This window comes from Alligator sinensis, unplaced genomic scaffold, assembly GCF_000455745.1.
Source record: "Alligator sinensis unplaced genomic scaffold, ASM45574v1 scaffold199_1, whole genome shotgun sequence".
NCBI lineage: Eukaryota > Metazoa > Chordata > Crocodylia > Alligatoridae > Alligator > Alligator sinensis.
The window spans coordinates 2,917,004-2,936,956 of NW_005842008.1; the positions used below are offsets into that span (position 1 = coordinate 2,917,004).

Consider the following 19,953-nt stretch of genomic DNA (forward strand, 5'->3'; position numbering starts at 1 on the left):
GTAGGGGTCCTATTCCACCCTGGGCCTTCCTTTTACTCCCTGTATAGCTGAAAAACAATTTCTTGTTATCCTTAACCTGGGATGCCATCCTCAGCTCCATGGTAGCTTTGGCCCGTCTAACTGCCTCCCTACAAGTGCGAGCAGAGGAGGTATACTCCTCTTTTGTAATCTCTCCCTGTTTCCACTTTTTATATGCTCCCTTTTTAGCCTGTAGGCTGCTCTGGATTTCTCTGGTCAGCCAGGGAAGCTTTCTGGCCCCTTTCCCTCTTTTTCCTTGCATCGGGATTGTCTCCCTCTGTGCCCGAAGGATCATTTCCTTAAGGCACAGCCACCCTTCCTGGGCTCCCATCTCTTCAAAACTCCTACTCTGCAGTGCGTCCTTGACAATGTTCTACAAGCTTTCTTATTTTTGTGATAATGTATACCTGTGACCATTTTTTTGCTTTAAGGAAATCTCATCAGCTTTAAATTTATACTTTTTATAAAAAAGAAACTTTGGTTTAATTAGAATACTTGCATAGACTCTTGGCAGAAATTTGTCCTTTTTGCAGGCAAGGTCCTTTGTGTAGATGTGATATCTTTTATTAGACCAACTGAGTAGTTGGAAAAAAGTTCTTTGTAAGCTTTCAGGTGCAGTCACCCTTCTTCAGCCATAGGAAGTCTCTGCTGTTCTGAGACTCCAAGGAATAAGAGAAGCTACAAGTGTGGCAGGATGTCAGTGAGAATGTAAATACATTCTAATAAAAGATATTACCTCTACTCAAAGAACCTTGCTTGCCGATGTCCTTAGACCAACACGGCTACAACCAAAAACCCTGGTATCCTTTTTAGACTTGACAACAAATTGCCAAGGATATTGAATTTACCATAGGTGCTTGTCTTGAACAGGAAAGCAGAATTATTGTCATGAAGGAGAAGTCCAGAATGATAGATGTATTGTACCTATCAACATATACCATCAAACTCATCTGCCAGCTCCTCGTAACTATTTGGGCTGACTGTAGAGAAATAAAAGCTCACTTTTGGTGTTTAAAGCACAAATGATGCTTTATGAGCAAAATGTATATATCTAAATATTGTTTAGATTTAATCCTTTCTTCTGGCTCAAAGGAGATAGAGTGTCCTCAGAGGATAAATACAGAGGTGTAACAGGGCAGTTGCTCTCTCTGGTGGCCTGTTTAGCATGATAGCAACTATTTTTAACCCCCTTCGCCGCCGCCCCCCATTTCCGTCCCCCTTTTCCTTCTCTCCCCATTTAGCATGATAGCAACTATTTTTAACCCCCCCCCACACACACACACATGCGCGCGCGCGCACACACACACACTCTTTTCCTTCTCTCCCCAAAGGCAGTACCTGGGAGTACTTTCCTGGTGGCCTCTTCCCCAGTTACACTATTGGGTAAATAACTTTTTTTCTACTTTTAGGATAAGAGATTTAGCATTACTACCATGGAAATGAGACTGGATTAAAAAAAAAAAAAGAAAACATGAAATTCCAAATCTGCTGGTTTTTTCCCCTCTTTGTAATGACGACAAAACCAGTCCTGGATTTAGGTGTGAGTAGTAAGATCTCTAGCAATCAACTAGATATAGGTTTAAGAAAAGTTGTTATCCCTGCATCCAGGATCAGACCTGCATTTTTGTCTTCAGATATAACTCTCAATGGAAATTATACCTATTTATCTTGGTTCAGAATTTGGCTCTTTACACTAGTACTGTAAAAGTGATGTTGTAGCCATAGTGGTGCAGAAAATATGTAAAAGAGGGAAGTATTTCTTAGGGTGATGTCTTCTGGAAGAACTGTGTAGTTGGGATGAGATCTGATGATGAATGTCTTGCATTCAAAAGCTTATCTGACTTCATCCCGACTATGTAGTTCATCCCATAAAAGAGATCACCCTAAAAAAATCTTTGCCTCTCCCCCTTAAACTGTAAGATATTGACGAAGAGCAACAGTTCTTCTCATTTGCACAGTTCTGAACATGAAAATGGAATAGTATGTATGGTATGTACAGTGATCAACATTAAAATCAATGGTATGTACAGTGATGTATGTACATCAATGGTATGTACAGTGATCAACATTAAAATGTGAATTCTTGCCAGAAATTATTCCCTATTTTCAAGTCTGGGAGGAGGGGCGGGGGGCAGTGGCACATACTGCAGTATGGCAATTGTTGGTGAATAGTGTCATTTTAATGACTCCCTCTCATTTGCTTTTATTCATGCCCATAAACTGCTTCTCCCACAAATATTTTAATCCATGCTCTTAGTATCATAAGGCAGTGCCAAAAACTAACAAACCAAAAACAGATAATATATATCCTTACCTCTTCTCTATGGAGATTATAGAAAGAATGAATGTAGGATGATCAGGAGTGGAACTTTAATTCAAATAGGAGGCCTCGGTTCCAAGCTATTTTGAGTATTTGGGCACTCTTTTAATTGTGTCTCTGTGCTACTCTGCCATCTGGAGATCGTTAGAGATTGGTAGAAATTTGGCTCCATACTTTTTTCTCCAGCTGATAACATATGCTGGGGCCTGTGGCAGGATTAGTGTGGGGTTTTCATAGTCTGTTCTATGCAGCACAGACATTTTTCTGCACTAAGGAATCCCAATTAGTTTCTTAGGTTAGCTTTTCAGCTGCTTTGTAGTGATGGATGAGGACCAAGTAGTTGGTCCCCAATCTTTATTTTAAAAAGTAAAATTCCTAAATGAGTACAGTTTTCTTGTGAGTTTATTGTGATTCTGCTAAGTTTACTTAAAACATGAAAAATACAAAATGCTTTTACTCATCATAGGTTTTTCCCTATAAAAAAACAAATGTGTTCTAATTTATAACTTAACCACCATTTTTGTTTGGCATGTGTAATCCTTTATTAGCCAGCTCCTTATTAGCCCTGTGCAGTGTTTAATAGTGATAAGAAACACCTGTGTACTTATCCACAGTTTTAGCCATTTAAAGTTATTGCTACAAACATGGAAGGATAAATGCTTTCAATTTTAATAAAAGGCCCAATATTGTGTGAAGGGGCATTGAGACTTGATGCATACATACAATTATGATAAAATGCTTGAAATGCTGTAAACTTGACATTTAAGAAACTTTAAAAGTAGAGATGATAAATGAATTTATGATGTATGGTTTATATTCCTTTTTTTGCAACATTTGCCTTTCTATTTAGGGTGAAGGATTATTGGCTTATTTTGGTAATTTTCGTCTGCTTGCAGAGTTCTCTACTCCTTTTGTGAATCAACGGTAGGTGGATGTTAGTGACTTCTATTTAACCCCCATACTGAAATATTTTTTAGATAGATGGGTAATTACAGTCAATTTCTATGATAGATATTTAATTAATCTGTAGTCAGTCTTCAGCACAGCCAGACTTAGGAACTGGAACAGTATACTCACTATGGTAACTTGAACTGCTATCCACACAAAAAATGTTCCAATATATTTCCTAGGAAGTCCTCCTTGTAGATGGCATTTTGCATACAATGAAAATCTGGCATAAAACTATGGAATGAAAGGTTATATATTAGTGTCTTATTACTAGATGGATAAAAATAGGTTATGAAATTATTATGTAATACAAGTCTTTATTTCCAGCATGGGTTTTTGAAGCATTATCGTAAACCCAAGAATAGAGACCAGGTGGCATTGCCATCAGGTTCCCAGGATGGAATTATGTTGCCTTAGATTACTTGAGGTTTATATTTTATAATACTGTATGCTTGCATATCTTTAAAAGTTTTACAAATCTGTAAAAATTTGCATTTATGGCTCCATTGAGCCTCGTGGTGAAAGGACACCCTAGTTATGTAGGTTTCTGTTTCTTTCCTTCCTGTTCTTCCCATCAAAACAGTTGTGGATGCTGCAAGAACTATTTTAAAAGAAATAAAAAAAAATCAATTTTAATGTGCAAATGAAAACGGGGTGTACAAAATTGGAAGCACCTTTAAATACAATAAAACTAAAAAAGAGGCTATATAACAACGTCTATAGTATAGCCGTATTTCCTTTTTAAGAACATCTGCAAATAATTAGAACCATTTTTGTTAAATACTGCAAAAAGAATTCTCTGTACTGTGCCTTTAAGAACTATATGTGGTTCCCCTCTAATTAAGCTGTATATTCATTTCTCTGACTAAATTATTTCATCACTGTATAGACACTAGCAACAACATATAATGGTAAAATGAAATTTTATTTTTGCTTCTTTTAATTTCAGTGCTAACTCTGGTCTTTTGCTAAGTAATCCAGACCTTTCTTTCTTTTACTTTTTTGGCCCTTGCTGATACAGCAGTTCTGACATTGCTGCTTCACCAGCCTCCTGTATACAGCTTGTATACAGCTGTATGCAACAGCTCATAGTGTTTTATTGTTTACATTCAAGCATTTTATTGGGGATAACCAATACAGAGGTTGAATGTCTTTGGTGGCAATGTGAAGAGCCATACCAAGGGACAGGGGAAAGGAAGACTGCATTGAGGAGAAGAGTGTATTGGATGTTGGGGGTGAGAGAAGGGATGCAGCTTGATTTGAAGACCATACTGTCTCCGGATAGTTTTCAGCTGCAATGACGATGATCATTGTTGCCCTATATTTTTTGTTAACTGTTACTGGATGCTCTGGAAAGGAGCAAGGTGCAGTGGGCTGCATAGTCTCTTGCTTCTCTAAGAAGGGGCTGTATCAGGATCCACCTCAAACTGATGTTTGGCAAGTCCAGCTTTTAAGTTAGGAAAGAGGGTTGGAGTGATAAAGAATCACACAAGCTTCATTTTTTGTCCAGAAGCTGTCTGGTGAAGCTTTCTGCCCAAATCTATGTCCCTTCTGTATTGAGAAACCCAGAGGACACATAATATAATTTTGCTCTTAGTTGTTTTAATGCAATATGAACTGCACTGACACTATTTGCATTATACATTTCTCATAGATGAGTCTCCAGGGTAGCTAACAGCCCAGCATTCTCCATGAGCATTAAATTCACATTTAACAAACTTATAAAGGATTTGTACATTGTTGCAAGATCTACATAGATTTTTCTTTAATTTCCTTTATAATTCTTTTCTGCACTTCTTTGGGGTGTTGATTTGGTTTTGTCCATGTACCAGGCAAATCCACTTTTTTTTTCCAGGTTAGTATAATTTATGTAGTTGCCTACAGCTGGTGATAGGTGAAATACAAATAGTCAGTCTAATTTTCTTTTGTTGTTGTTCAGTGGGTACATGGACTATTACCTCTTTTTCCAGTTATTATTTTTTTCGCCTTTCTAAGTCTAATGCATGAAGCTAGTGCAGCACATGCATAATCATTACAGATGCACAGCAAGTATAATCAGGCATTTATGGGCATCAAGATAAAGCCAAATCAAATCCAGAGCATCTCTCAATATGACCACAACTCTCAGTAGTAAATTTACAACAGATGTTGACACTTGATTTTACAGTATCAGTTTTAATAATTATTATATCTGCTGCTTCATGATAAGTAGTTCTAGTTGATTTTTTTTTTTCCACTGGTGCACAATTAATGTGTGTTCTTTATTTCTATCCTCTGTTTCTTTCCTTAACCTTCCACAGCTACACACGCCCAGCATGGTGGGATTTTACTGTAAGTTTTAGTGAGAAGGGAAGAAAAGATCCTAAAACAATGCCAATTACTTCTTTATGAACTGAACTTGCAGGTTCTCCGTGCCAGATAATTGTTTATCAGGGCATGAAGGGAGAGAAAATGTATTCAAAATTACCTTTTGCTTATTTTTTTTGCGTTCTCATAGGCCTCTCTAAGCAGCAGTACATCTTGTAATATCTGCACCTGAGATTTGGTTTGACCCGAACTGAACAATGAAAACCTTACTAGGACAGAAACAAGGCCCCGATCACAAAAATCAAAAGCCGCATATAAACATAATTGGAAGGTGTTTTGATCTAAATTTTTTGGCTCAGGATCACCTTTGGCAAAAGCTGAGTATTAGTTGCCTATCAGTCAGTCCAAATTGAAATGTTCAGAGAATAGAAGAAAAAAGTTTATTAATTCTAAATTTAACTTATGAAACAACGTAGGCTCTTGCAGACTGAAATGTGCAGCCAGCTACACATTAATTTGTACTGGTAATTTACATTTAAGATTTTCTATATGCTGTTCCTTAAGAATATTATAATATAAACCTTTCATGTAAGTACTATATGTTACACCGTGCTTTACACAGAGGCAGTTAGCTGGGGTGAAGAGCTTGCAAACTAAGCCAAGAATCAGAGCAGCAATTCAAGAATGGGAGGATGCTCAGGAAGTTAAAGGGGGATTTGGAAAATCTGAACCCTGTTTGGTTTTCTCAATGTTTCTCTCTTGCAGGTGGTTCTTTGAAGTACTGGGATATCCCAAATCTTCAAAAGCCAATATCATCAATGGGGTGCTAATGACCGTTGTGTTCTTTATGGTGAGGATTGCAGTCATCCCTTTCTATTATGGCCGTGTCGTTTCTGCATTTGGAACAGAGGCTTTCCAGAGACTGGGTCTTGCAGCCCAGAGTGCCTGGATTATCTCTAGTGTTGTCTTGGATGTTATGAACTTGATGTGGATGTTCAAAATTACAAAGGGATGCTACAAAGTTATTTGTCTCATTGGACAAGAAGAAGCCAAAACTCGTAAAAATGGAAAATCTGAGTAAAAATGCTATGTGAAAAAACTAAACTCTCTCTCACCCTCTCTCTTTCTCTCTCTCAAAAAAAGAAAAGAAAAGAAAAGAAAATTGAGTTAATAAAATTCACATTTTTGCCATAAAATGCTCCTTTGAGAAAACAAGATCTTGCCTCTCTACCGATAAAAACTTTCCCCCTTCTACACTGCCTGCACACCCAGAGCCAGTTCTTTTAAGACAGTCTTATGAAACAGGGAAACAATGATAGAGGCATGATAAATGCTGAACAGACAAATGAACTTAAAAAGGAATAGGCCAACTGGTTGCTGGGTTTCTCTACCAGTATGTTCCTAAATCGTTTCACTCAGGTTTCTCAGAGAAATGCATTTTTAAAGCCTGTAAACATCAGGATCCCCGTCTCTCTCTTTTTAAAGTTCTGTTGATGTAGTGCAAGTCTCTTGGCATGTTCTTATGCTTTCTTTATTAATGTTTGATGTTAACAATCAAGACTTGGTCCTTCACAACTTTTTAATTTTTTTCAAGAAAAGCTACAAGTTTAGCTTTGATCATATGAAATCTTTTACTGCTTTTCTGCTGCCTTATATGCATGAACACAATCTTTTGGGGGACTTATGAAACAGTTTTACATGTATACTCATATAATATAGTGTTTGGGGTATTTTAAAAACCTGTTAGAATATACTGATATTGAGGAATGACTTTTGCTGTGTTTTATGTACATCCAGGAGTATTTATTTCTGTTAAATCTGATCAAAACTCTTTCATAGGTTAACAAGGTAAACAGTGTATAGAAACAAAGTAATTCTCGCTGCAGTGCTCTCTCCACATGAAGGCTGCTACTACTTTTATGAGAGACATTTCAGTGCTGCTTCTGGACCTTTTGGGGTGTAAACAGTTGAATTGTAAAGAGATTTATGTTTCTGTATAAGTGGCTGTGTGATTCATAGCAAGCCCCGCTTTTTTTTATCAGAGCAACCCCCTGTTTATATTGAAACTGAAGTTTTATCAGTCTATTTTTCCTTGTTATTCAGACAACTGGAAATGTGAGGTGTTGAGCAAAGAAAGCCCTTCTTCGGATTAACAAGGCTTTTATCACTTTATCCAAACAGAAATTTTTCCTCTGTTCCCTTCCAAACTGTTGAACAAATCTGTAGATTGGCAATTCATATCACTGGGGGGAAAGTTTCTGTTTTTAGAGTCACATAGTTGTCTACAGATATTCTGTGTTCTCTATGAGCACAACACTTCGAGTGATGTCACTAGGAGAAATCTGAGCATGTAGGAAGTACAGAGTATCAAAGATATGTTAGTTTGAAAGAATGGTATATTTTCCTCTATACTATTGTTGTGGAATTATGCATGTCTTATGTATACGTGTGTGGTTTGGTTTTATTTTTCTTAAACCAGATCTTCTCTTGGACTATTTTTTTTTCCTTTTGATTTGTCATTGCTTGCTATTTGTGATGCTGTTTGCTAATATGTCATGCTAAAAATGTGTGTTTTCAGTTTTATACATCTCTATACCATTGTTGTAAACTACTTTTTAAAAAAAACAGTTGATAAAATCCTTGCCCTGTTGGGATATGGATTTTTTCCTTCCATCTTCTTTAACAGAATCTTACAAAACAAACTCTCATTTTCAGAGGCAGATGCAAATGTATGCCTGTAACGTATTGTTGGCGTGAAGGGGGAAGCTTTTTAAAACAGAAGGGAGCAGGGGGAGGGGAACCCTTTCCAAGGAGCAGCTGGTACTTATGACAAACAAGTCTCCACCAGTCCTCAGGAAGATGCTGCAGACTGCATTTCACTGCAGTGCAGCCAAGGAAGTTCAGTTCTTAGCCTCAGTTCTTTATGGTTTGTGTGTTTTGAATTTGATTCTCATTGCTGCAGATGTAGTTTAATTATTTAATTCAGTCACTTTCTTTCAAAAGTAGGGAAATAGAGATAATAATTCAGTTCCTCACCTATACTTAACAGCCCCATCACTTTGTGTACATGAGTAGTTCAGTCCTAGAAAGCATAGTAACTTTTTGTTTAGCTGTCACTTTTGAATTGGCAGAGTGCCTTGCCTTGGGTACAAATAAATTCATATTCTCAGTATACTGATTTCTGTGGCTTGTTTTGTTAAGACAAAATAAACACCCTTTTTATTAACTTTTAGGTTCTGGTAAAGTTGTAATTTAAACCCAGCCTGGACAAAATACAATATGCACACAGAGGCAATTCTATTGCATCTTCTTCTTCTGATTCAGTAACTCATTTGGTGCATTTTGTAGTGACTTAGTTTTCTCAAATCACTTCATTTGAAATTGCTTAAAGTGGGGGGGGAGGGGTTGGTTTGTTTGGGTTTTTTTGGTTTGTATTTTTTTTAAAGGAAAAACAGAGTTAAGCACGGTGCTTTTTAGTTGTTAAAATGTGGCAGAATTAAACATTTTTTGATACAGGAAATTTATTTTGCAGCAAAAAGCTGTCTTTATATGATAATTCATGTAAACCGTGTTGGAAATCTATCCAACTTAAGCATTAATCTTTTAATGGCATTTGAATTCCACTTAATTGTTTAAATTCATTGGTTTCAATGGAGAGCCATAAACCTTAAAATGGTCTAGTCCCATCATTGCCACTCAAATCTTGGAATGATTTAAAAAAAAAAAAGTCATGTCACAAATTGGACAATGAACTAGAAAATCTGCTTGGAGCATTGGAAGGGGCTGAGCTAGATATTCCATCTTTTAACTAATTTGAGAAAATGGAATTGCTATAGAAAAAAAGAGTAAATATACCTAATCATATGTGGTATGTCAGCCCATTTTGAAATGGGTTTTATTTAAATTTTTATAATTAAACATATTACCTGGTTATAACTCTCACTCAATTTAATGCAGCTTCCATGTGTGAGAAATACCTTTTTAAAATGATCATTAACTCAATTGCATTGGCACAAGACTAATATCCAGACAACAGTTTTATGGACAGAATATACGTGTCCTAAATTTTAGAGCTTTTATTTATATATGCTGCTGATTAAGATGCAGCAAATCAAGTAATACAGGTACTAGTTCCTATTTGTTTTTCAGCTACATTCAGATGCTGCAGTTGCATTAGTCTAAACACTGGATAATTTGCCTCATTTATTAGGGTTTTTTCTGCTTTCAGAGTTTGATTACAAGCATCTGCCTTACAAAAGACCTAAGGTTAACGTCCAATGAGTGGGTGTATTTATCTATGTATCAGTTTTGCAAAACTCTTCTGGTCCTGCATGAATAGTGTGGTTTTAGGATTGTGGTAGTTGTGTGTGAAGTTCCCTTTTTTGGGAAGGGATACAAGGGGACGGAAGGTTTATAGATTATAAATATCTGGAAATTTATATCTTTGCTTATTCGTAGTCACCATAATAAAAAGAGATGGGCAAGACCTTGTGTATTGAGATACACATCCTCCAGAACTGCTATTTTTTGTGCACAGGAAGTTGCTTATAGCTAGATTTTTGCCTTTAGAATTTGTCACTCTCTGAAACGCTAAAATGCATTTGGTGGTTCCCTATTGAATTATCAGAGCTGAGATGAGTTGCAAGAGGCTGTCCAGATAACTATCCTGCAAGGCAAAACTCATTTTTCCCTCCTCCTAGTTTAGTGTCCAAGCTCTGCTGGCTGACATGTCAAGAGAAGGTGGTAGGGATCTCCATTACCTCTTCACTAAATACTCTGCACAATGCTGTAGAAGACTACCCTTGCCCTAAGGAGTCCTGCATGCACACACTTGCATATTCAGTAAGTCTTAATATGGAAATCTTAACTATTGTATCTTTTTGCTCTCTACAACTTACCTTTTTATTTTCTAGCATTTCTCACTCTCTTCTAGAAAATTCAGATTGGATTGGGTTATTGATAGTCATCTTGTGGAGGATCACTGTCTGGATAGGAATTATTTTATATTATTTTATTTTGGAACTTCCATGTTTAATTATCAAACTGTCACGTGTGTGGCAAAACCTTGCCATGGTGTCTAGTATCTTTAGTCCTCAACAGTTATACCTTCATCCATGTTCTCATCAAATTAGTAGAGTTCACCATCATTTATAATGTTCAGTGTTTTATGTATCTTGTTTTTCTTTCCCATTTCATTCTGCAAGTAGCATGTAATATGAATATGAGATTCATTGTGAAGGAGATAATGCTGAAGGATGTTGGTATATAGGTTCTCTTGTCCTGGCATATTATTTCCTACCTTTTGATCTTTTGAATGGAGCGTAATTTTCAAAATAACTGAATGGATGATGATACATAAGCTTTTACTATTGCATCCCACTCATGTGCAATACAGAAAGAGAATATGCATTAAATTTTTTATTGGCCTGATGTGAGTTGTAATGAATTTTAGTGGAGTTGGGAGACTTGTATTGGAGAGCTTTGTAATAGACATTTGTATCCTAAGTGGTAAGAATTCCATAATTCTGTGTTCCTGGCATTCTAAATCTACTGAATATTTTCAAACTTGTCCAAATATGGAGGAGTTCAATAAGCATTCAACCTAGCTACTATAAATTTACCTTCTCTTGGGGTTGAAAAATATCCCATTGGCAGGGAGATGAGACAAGATGACCTTTTGTTCTTAATCTCCAAATTTTAGGATAGATTTTTTTTTAAGGCGAATAACGAATTGCTCCAGATTTTTAACTTATTCTGAACTTATTTTAACACTGTTGTTATTTAAGGAATGGGAAACAGCTTCGTAGTATTATAACGTTTGTGTTGTCAGCAGAATGGGGAAAAATTCCCTCTGTTTCAGTGTGTTGACCATCTTTTTCATTCTATGCTATGTGAGTTCTTGATTATTGACCAACATGTAAAGGGGACTTCTGTCATCACTTCTAATCAGTATCTGTCTAGTCAATAAAAAGTTACTAACAGAGCAATTTACAAATGTTACTTCAGCTGCTACATTTTTCCCAAAGAGAAAGGGGCACTTTAAAATGACTCCAAGTATGGGCATGGTGCAATATCCACCACTGAGAAACATGACAGAAATGATAAACACTTTTGATAGGGAATTAGCAAGTGGTCTGAACTTTTTGACACGTGAAAAAGAGTAAGTGAAGGCCTGAAAAAGAGCACTTGTGGACCTTTATTAAATAAATGAATAAAAGCCTGCTTTCAAGCCTGAACAACTGATGACAAAAGCTTCCCTGAAACAGCACTCCTGAGACGTTATAATATGGTCTTCTTATATCAGATAACTGACAACTGAAGACGGGACACGTTGCTGAGATCCTGAAGCCAGAAACATAAAAATAGTAGTTCTATACTCATGGACTTTGGCATTAACTAATCATGGCAAAACCACTACCTGCTACACAAGTGGAGGCTCTGATTTGCCAATATCTACTTGAAGTCTTCTGTTCCAGAGAAGAAGCCTATTAATATGTTGCCTATTAATATGCTGTTGAGAGCTCAGTGGTTTATCACTATATTGTACCTTCATCTGGTGACACATCTGTATGATGGAACACCAGCACGCAGATCGTCAGAGGAGTTGGGGTGATAGTTTTATTTTAACGGTAGCAAGTGGAAATCTCTGAGCAAACCTCTTACTTTATAGATTTGACCCTAAAATCACAGGTGTAACAGCTATGGTCTGTGCCCTGGACAGCAAAAGCAGCAGGGGCTGGGCTAACAGCAGCAGCTGCCATTCTTGTACTCCCGCTAGTTGGGCTTCCAAGGCTAAATGATTACTGTAGTTGTAATACTAAAACCTGAATGAAGAGCACATCATGGTCTGAGAAGCTGAAGGTAGCTATGAAGGAGTAACTTTAAAGTATGTTTTGTATCTTGTTAGGTTGTTCTTAGGTCACTTTCATGGTGCGATGCTCCACATCAAGAAATATGTACCATGTTAAATGTTGAATTCTGTATAGTTCAGTACTTCTTTTCACAGTCTGAACTATTTTATAATTCAGTATACTACTTTTACAGGCCAGTAAGTAAAATCTAAAACACAGAAGCAAACAAAACACTGTATGTAATATGCTTTTCTCATTTATCTTGTTTGTCAAATAGAGCACTTGTTTTATATGAGCAAACAGAATATTAGATCTCTGGGATTTTGGTCCTGATTGGATCAGGTTGCATGAGGATTATCTTTTTAAAGTTTAAATTTGGTATTTTATAAATTGCAATAGGTATAAAAACAACTTAATCTTGTATAGGGCTTCCCATACTTTTAAATGTAATGCAGATTTTCTTTTAAAAAGCTAACTTTGTTTTCCATTGCAGGCTTGGAATAATGAGCTCATTGCTGAAAAAGGCTAATAATGAGCTTTAGTAGAAATATGCAACTTGCATAAATATTATGCACAAAATTTGGTAAAAATACATTTTCCTCCTCTTCCCATGCCCCGACTCACACACCAAGAGTACTTTTGGTATTTTTTTGCTATACCTATATGTAGATATTAGGTAAAATGTTTCAAATGTAGAGTTCAACTGATTTACAAATTTGGGGGGAAATGTGAGACGCAGTTTGGACAAGTGCAGTGGAGTCAATAATATTAAGTCTTGCATAGTCCTCTGCCTAAACACACAATTAGTAAATGCAGTGTGAAATGCCATACACACAGACTAAAGATGAAAGCTGTGAAATTTGAGGCAGTCAGTGCTACTGGATCATGACAGTCTTGTTTACGGTAAAATCAACCCTACAGCAATATCTAATAATACCATGATCACATTGTTGACTACAAACTGAAATGGGTCCTGATTGTAACAGCAACCACTGTCACTGCTGAAATTTTTACAAAGGCAATGCTAATTTCTGTGAATTTGTTATTAAGGTAATAAAGTTTAGTAAGATGAAAAATTCAATATTGTGGGCTTTCATTAAAGTTTTGCTTGTAGAAAAAAATATTTAAAAATCTGTTTGCATTTCACTGCTGTTTCTTTATTATCTAACAGCCTTGCAGTTTTATAAAAAGTTCATGCAGGATGGTTTTAGTTAAGGTATATGCAGTAATGTCAATAAGCAATAAATAGCATGCTATACACAAGGTATTGGTCTTGATCCTTCATAATAAAGGAAGAGAATGCAGTTTTACCTTGTATAATTTTTTTTCTAAAATGATAGTGTGATAGAGTGTGGGGGGGTTGGGGTAGGGGTGGGCAGGTATTTTGGTTTTTAAAGGAGAGAGCAAAGGGGAACTGATGCAAAGGGGAACTGATGTATGCTCTATTTAGAAAGGTGTACATTACACCATTACTAGAAATTGCATGTTGGATCTTAATTGTGTGTTATGGAAACACACAGCAAAAGCTTTTTGCTTTACTGGTTGTTTTTTAATTTGCAAAAGTATGTAGGATACAACTGAGGCTAATTTAAAAATCTTTATTTCCTTATTGTGAACAATTGCAATTATATTAGAAAGGATAAATATATTACAGATATAATACCACTTTTATATGTGGTTACATGCATAATTCAAAATGCGGATCAAACTGAGGTACAGGAATGTGGCATCTAGTAGGATGCCATATGATTGGTCATTTACAAGCCTAGTACTACTTTAACCCCAGCAGCACAACTGCTTGTCTGGCTTGCAGAGTTCCAGAATTGCTAATGCCTTGAAAAGTTAAAGTAAAAAGTAACTGTATCCTTGATGCTGCTGGAAACCGATGCCTGCTCATTTAATTACACCTCAGAAACTGCATTACTATACATAGTGCTGTTGCTTTTTCCATGTTGTTTTACTATCATGGTTACCAGTGTCTATTAACTGAGAAATAATTGTTGCCCCTTTTAAATGGCAACTACTAAACATATTTGAAATTTTCTGTTCAGCATGTTCATCTGATATTCCACATATGGATTTCTCTTAGTGACATTTCATGGTTGTACTGCCAGTGGCAATTTGGGTTTAACTGCAGTAAAAAGTCTAGTATTGTATGTTGTACTGGATTGTACAGACTAATTGTGCCTCCAATACATAAATATTGTTCCATATGTGCAAGCCCTAGCAGAAATATGTATATAGACAATGTTAAAGCTAGTGACTCTGAAGAGTAACACAGATGCAAGTGTAAGGATTCTATTACTGTAGGCAAGCTGGCAACTAAGAAAAACTGAACATTGAGTGATTGAGGTATATCTTTTTGGGTCTTGTTCAAAGCCCTTTGTAGCCAGTGGAAGTCTTTCCACTGAACTCCATAGACCGTGGATCAACCTCTTGTCTGGATCGCTTTGTCATAATTAGACAAACAGGTGGGATCCCAGAGTGCTGGAGCACATACAAACCAAATACTGTATATGCCAGTGCTTGCCCTGAAGCGTTTTGGAACAACTGCGTGCGCATCTCGTGGACATGCCTCTCTAAATTGTGCTTACTGATCAAATAATGCTGCTTTTCCCAGATGAAGTGATAAGGCTTTGATCCTGTTTCTGTTGAATTTCTGTAGGAATTTTTCTACTGCCTTCAATGGGAGAAGGATTTGATATACTGTCTGCTAAGATAAAAACTAGGAGAACTTGTATAAAGGGTTTGTGGTTTGCTCAGGGATCACTAGAGTTGTTTTACTGCATGATCACTTGACTTGCAAACCCAGGAAGTGTTCTTGTGTTGCTTTTAGTTGTCTTTTATATGACTCCAGTGCTTGGAGAGTGTTTCCTCTTGTGTAATGGCTAGGTCTGAACTACACAAAGCTGTAGATGGCATTCCTTTAGGTTCTTTAGGTTTTTGTTGTATTAGCTTGGAGAACTACCTCTAAATAGTGGCTTTTTCATAAATTACTAAGAATTAAGCAGGCTGAAAAACTATAGTTTGGAAATGTTATTTGAACAAGTATAGTGTTTCCTGCTTGATAAGCAGGAAGAACCTTCACCATAACTATAGGATAGGTGGTAGCCAACTGGCTGGCGCAACATCTGAATGGGACCTGGGGGTCACAGTCGACCAGAAGATGAATATGAGCCAACAGTGCGACTGAAGTCACCAGCAGGGTGGATAGAACTCTGGTGTGCATCAGCCAGAGAGGTGCTTCTCCCTCTCTACTAAGTGTTGGTGAGGCTGCAGCTGGAGTACTGTGCCCAGTTTTGGGCACCGCACTTCAAGAAGGATGCGGATAAGCTCGAGAGATGCAGAGAAGGGCCGCCTGGAGGATAGGCCGTATGAGGAGAGACTCCAGGAACCAAAAAATTGTTCAGCCTGAGTAAGAGGAGGCTGAGAGGTGACTTGATAGCCACCTACAAACATGTCAGGGGGAAACATCAAGATGTGGGGGAGCAACTCTTCAGGAAGGCACCCCTTGGGAGGATGAGGACCAATGCTCACAAACTAACAGAGGGAAGATTTAGACTGGATATATGGAAGAACTTCTCCGTAAGGGTAACTAGAACCTGGAACACACTCCTGGCAGAGGTGGTGCGGTCGCCATCCGTGGAGGTGTTCAAGAGGAGGCTGGATAAGTGCCTAGCTGAGCTAGTTTGAGCTCATTAACCTCCTGCCTTTGGCAGGGGACTGGACTTGATGATCTTCCAGGTTCCTTCCAGTCCACCAATTCTATGATTCTAAGCAAGTATAATGGGGGGGGCTGGGAAGGCGTTAACATTAGCACTGCAATGTCTGTCAGAATGGTAGAAAAGAGGCTGGGTTGCATGGGGGCGAAGATCTGATTCATTTAAGCGACAACTTCTTGACATGATAAACATCAGAGTGAAGGAGGAAAACTTCTTAGAACTTTTATATTTGGGACAGGGATGTAAGAAGTGTTTTCTGTCTTGACCTTTCCTTTCATATTTAGGTGCATTGTTGCTCTTTTCTGTCTTCCAACTTTTATATTTAGTTTTTCAGTTACTCTTCCCATACTTAGTTTTCCACATTTTGTTGAGCTAAAGTAGTCTGCTGTTGGGACAGAATGCAGCAGGGATCTGTAGTAATCCAAGTTGTTCCTGTTTTTTTTTTGTTTTGTTTTTTTTTTAGCTTGGTCTTCCCACTGACTGATTGGGTTTTTTTAGTTCCTGGTCTAGGAGCTAGAACATCTTTTGGTTTTGTTTGCTCTGCCAAGGGGCTGGAATTTGTAAGCCCTTAGAAGGATGGTATTTTGGATTAGATTGTGTTTTATTTGGACTGAGTTTTTGATCTTTCTGGTGCTTTGTGATAGAGAAATGTTTTGCTACTTTGGTTGATGTGACATTACAAAAAGCCACATGCAACTTAAATATTGATTAGTGAGGAGAAACTAACCAGTTCTGTTGTTGCTGGAGATAATGGAATTCTGGAGGCTAAAGTTGGGAGGGGGCCTGTAAGTAACCTGAGCATTAAGCTTTGGATAAACTTGCTGTTGTGTGCCTGAGGCAGTGTGGTGTTTAAATTTTTTGGTTAGAGGTCTGCTGACAGGGAAGGACAGAGACTGTCCGTGGGAACACACATCTGCAGTCAAGTAGTTTGAAGATGGGTAGCTTCGCCAAAAATGCTGGCAAACCTTAATGCGTCAGCCAAGCCAAAGTCATCTTTGAGGTTAAAAAAAATATGATGATGTGATTGCTTACTGCTGCTACAGACCAGTATTTGATTTCAGGAAGATAGTCCATCTCTTTGTCATAATTTGCTGCAAAATTGCAATTGGAAACTTATCCGGTAACACCTGAATTAATTTACAGTCAATCAAAAGCTGGTGTTATGCAATAACTATTACATTTTAATGGAAAAATTGCACACATGCAGACCTATTTAGGAGATGTGTAAGATTAAAAAAAATATGTAAAAGTGCCTGTAAGATTTGAGAGGTACATGAAACTGTATTCCATTGCCTTACTGGATATTTTGTGTTTAAAAAAAAAAAAGCCTGAATCAACAGTGCAATATTATAAGTTCTAAACTGGAACATAAGGAATGTGCTAAGAGCTTAATACACTAACACCTTTTCTAAAATTTAATGGAAAGTAGAATATCAGGGATTTCATTAAAAAAGGTGAAGGTAGTAGAAGCTTTCTAGTTAAAGGCAGTCATTTGGGTCTAATTCGCGGCATAGACGTAATCACCATGCTGTTTATATAAAATGGCTATAAGTATGAAATGGCTGAGTGTAGTCTTCGATTATGGCAGTATTCTGCCCCTTGCATATCAGATATGCTCATAATTTTGTATCAGTCTATAATATCTTTCACTTGGATGATTGTAAAGGCAATTTTAAAGTCACTTAGGGAGCCATCTTTAGAAATGCATGTAGAAAGCCACATATTTTGCTGACAGATCAATTGATAGGCCTGTAGTTGAGCAGCAGTTGGCATATACCCAGTATGTAAGGGACAGGAAACCTTTGTTTTCCAGTGTAATGCAATTGGAGTTAGAAGTAAGAGCACAGAAGACATGAAAGAAAATGTAAGGTTTGCCAGGATTGTCGCAGAATATTTTAAATGAACTGGCTTGCCTGATTAAAAATATTGTGTGGACAAAGTTTAGGCAAGTTCATCTTGTGGTTGGTGTGCACTACACCAGCTGCTATTCTGAGTCTGCTAATTTCAAAAGATTTTTCCCCATCTTACAAAGGATTGAATTTATTTTCAAAGGCATATTTAAACTTTATTTAATGCTAAAATATTGATGGCAACTTCAAGCTCCTGTGGATGCCTTGGAAACAGCAGAAGGCTATTTCAGAGGCAACCAGGATATACACAGGGAATTGCTTATAAGGACTTAAGGCTATGATCAAAATTGTCATTTGGGGATTTGTAGGAAGTTAGGTTCTGATGTAGCCTAAGGGAAGAGCATTCCTAAAGAGATCAGAACAGACAAATCTGAGGGCATGCTGTTCTTTCAGGTGGACTTGAATATTCCCATGAAATGAATCTCTGTTTCAAAGCAAGTATCTTCTGCTTGAGATGTTGCAAAAACTAAAAGATGCAACACAGGAGTCCAGTAGTAAAGATAGACTAGGTCTTTCTGTCTTAAATACACTTAAGGATGGCATACTTCTAAAAACTAAACCCATCTGAATCTTCACAGGTAAAGGAGCAGAAAATCATATATGTATGCTCAAAGCTGCTGTTGCAAATGGGGAAACAGCATATACCAGGCAAATGTAAAATCCATTCACATGGTGTCATTAAGACCCAATGAAGATAACATAGCATCTGATGAAATGAGCTCTTGCTCCTTTAACTTTATCTAACTTCTCAGGGGCCAGGGGCTGCAGTTGGTGGGAGCACAGCCCCCCCAGCTGCACTGAATGTCTATGACCTACTTCCACTGCATCAAATGCTTGTGGGCCTACTGGTGTTGTCCCTCCTCTTCCCCCACTGCTCCCCAGCACCACCCACCTCACCTCACCATCCCAGCCATAGGCTCCCTCACTACACCATGCCGCTCAGGCACCCTGGGTCACAGGCTTCCTTGGCACTGCAGACTGTCCCGCACAGTAGCACCCTGGGATGAGGACAAGCTGGAGGGATGGGAAGCCTGGAGACCCTGGCAGCTGCAGCTGGAGAGGGGAACAGCAACCTGTTGGGGGGGGGGGGGTTGTTGCAGCTTGACAGTTGTGGGTGGCAGGCTGCCTTTTGGACAGTTGAGTTAGTCTGTGAAGGGTACCTCGACCCTGGTTTTCGCCTGATTTAGATGATGAACTTGGCTACCTCCCCCTCTCTGCTCGTAGATAACGTAGGAATGCAGTCTACCAATACGAGCACTTCTAACAGGTATTGCATGAAGAGCTCTAAATATTTATGTTAAAATGATGACAAACTATCAGTAAAAAAATAGTGCCTGTGCATGTACTAAAGCAGTTTTTTATATATATATATATAGCAGTTATTTGTGTGCACTGGCTGTTTGTAGTGCTCTAGTCACCTGGCTGTGAAGATAAGCCCCAATCTCTACAATTGACTATTCAAAGTAGCTTTTTTGGGCAGCGTCTCCTCCCTCAATCATAAAGGAAGAAATTACACATCTGCCTGCTGGTGGGGAGTATATCCTTACTTTTGATGTTGGTGGGATTAAAAGGGCCTCCTTGAAGAGGTGTGGCTCGTGTCTGGTAAGAGCACAGCCGGGGGCCAGTGCTGGTGCCTAGACATGGTCCGTGCTTGCTTTCCCCTGCACGGGGCGCGTGGCCGGGGCTGGTCCTGAAGTGGGTGGAAGGTGCATCCTGCCCCGTGCCCCGACTCGTTCCCGGGCAGGGGCAGAGCCTGTGACCACTGCCCCGGCCCGGCGCAGCGCGGCGCAACTCAGCAGAAGTTCCCAGTCTGCAGGGGCGGAGCGGGGCTGGGCTGAAGCTGCCCCAAGCACGCAGCGCGGCGCGGGCCCGCCCCC

The 19,953-nt window shown here is 38.3% G+C and overlaps 1 protein-coding gene across 2 annotated transcripts in view; it reads left to right on the forward strand.

The window, feature by feature from the left end:
• The window catches only part of LOC102384511 (cytochrome c-type heme lyase), a 91,655-nt gene that overhangs the window by 64,002 nt on the left and 7,700 nt on the right, over nucleotides 1-19,953 (forward strand). For both annotated transcript variants that reach the window (XM_025201859.1, XM_025201860.1), the window contains one exon: nucleotides 3,189-3,262. In XM_025201859.1, coding sequence (XP_025057644.1) covers nucleotides 3,189-3,262 — 74 coding nt within the window. The remainder of the gene's footprint in view (nucleotides 1-3,188; nucleotides 3,263-19,953) is intronic.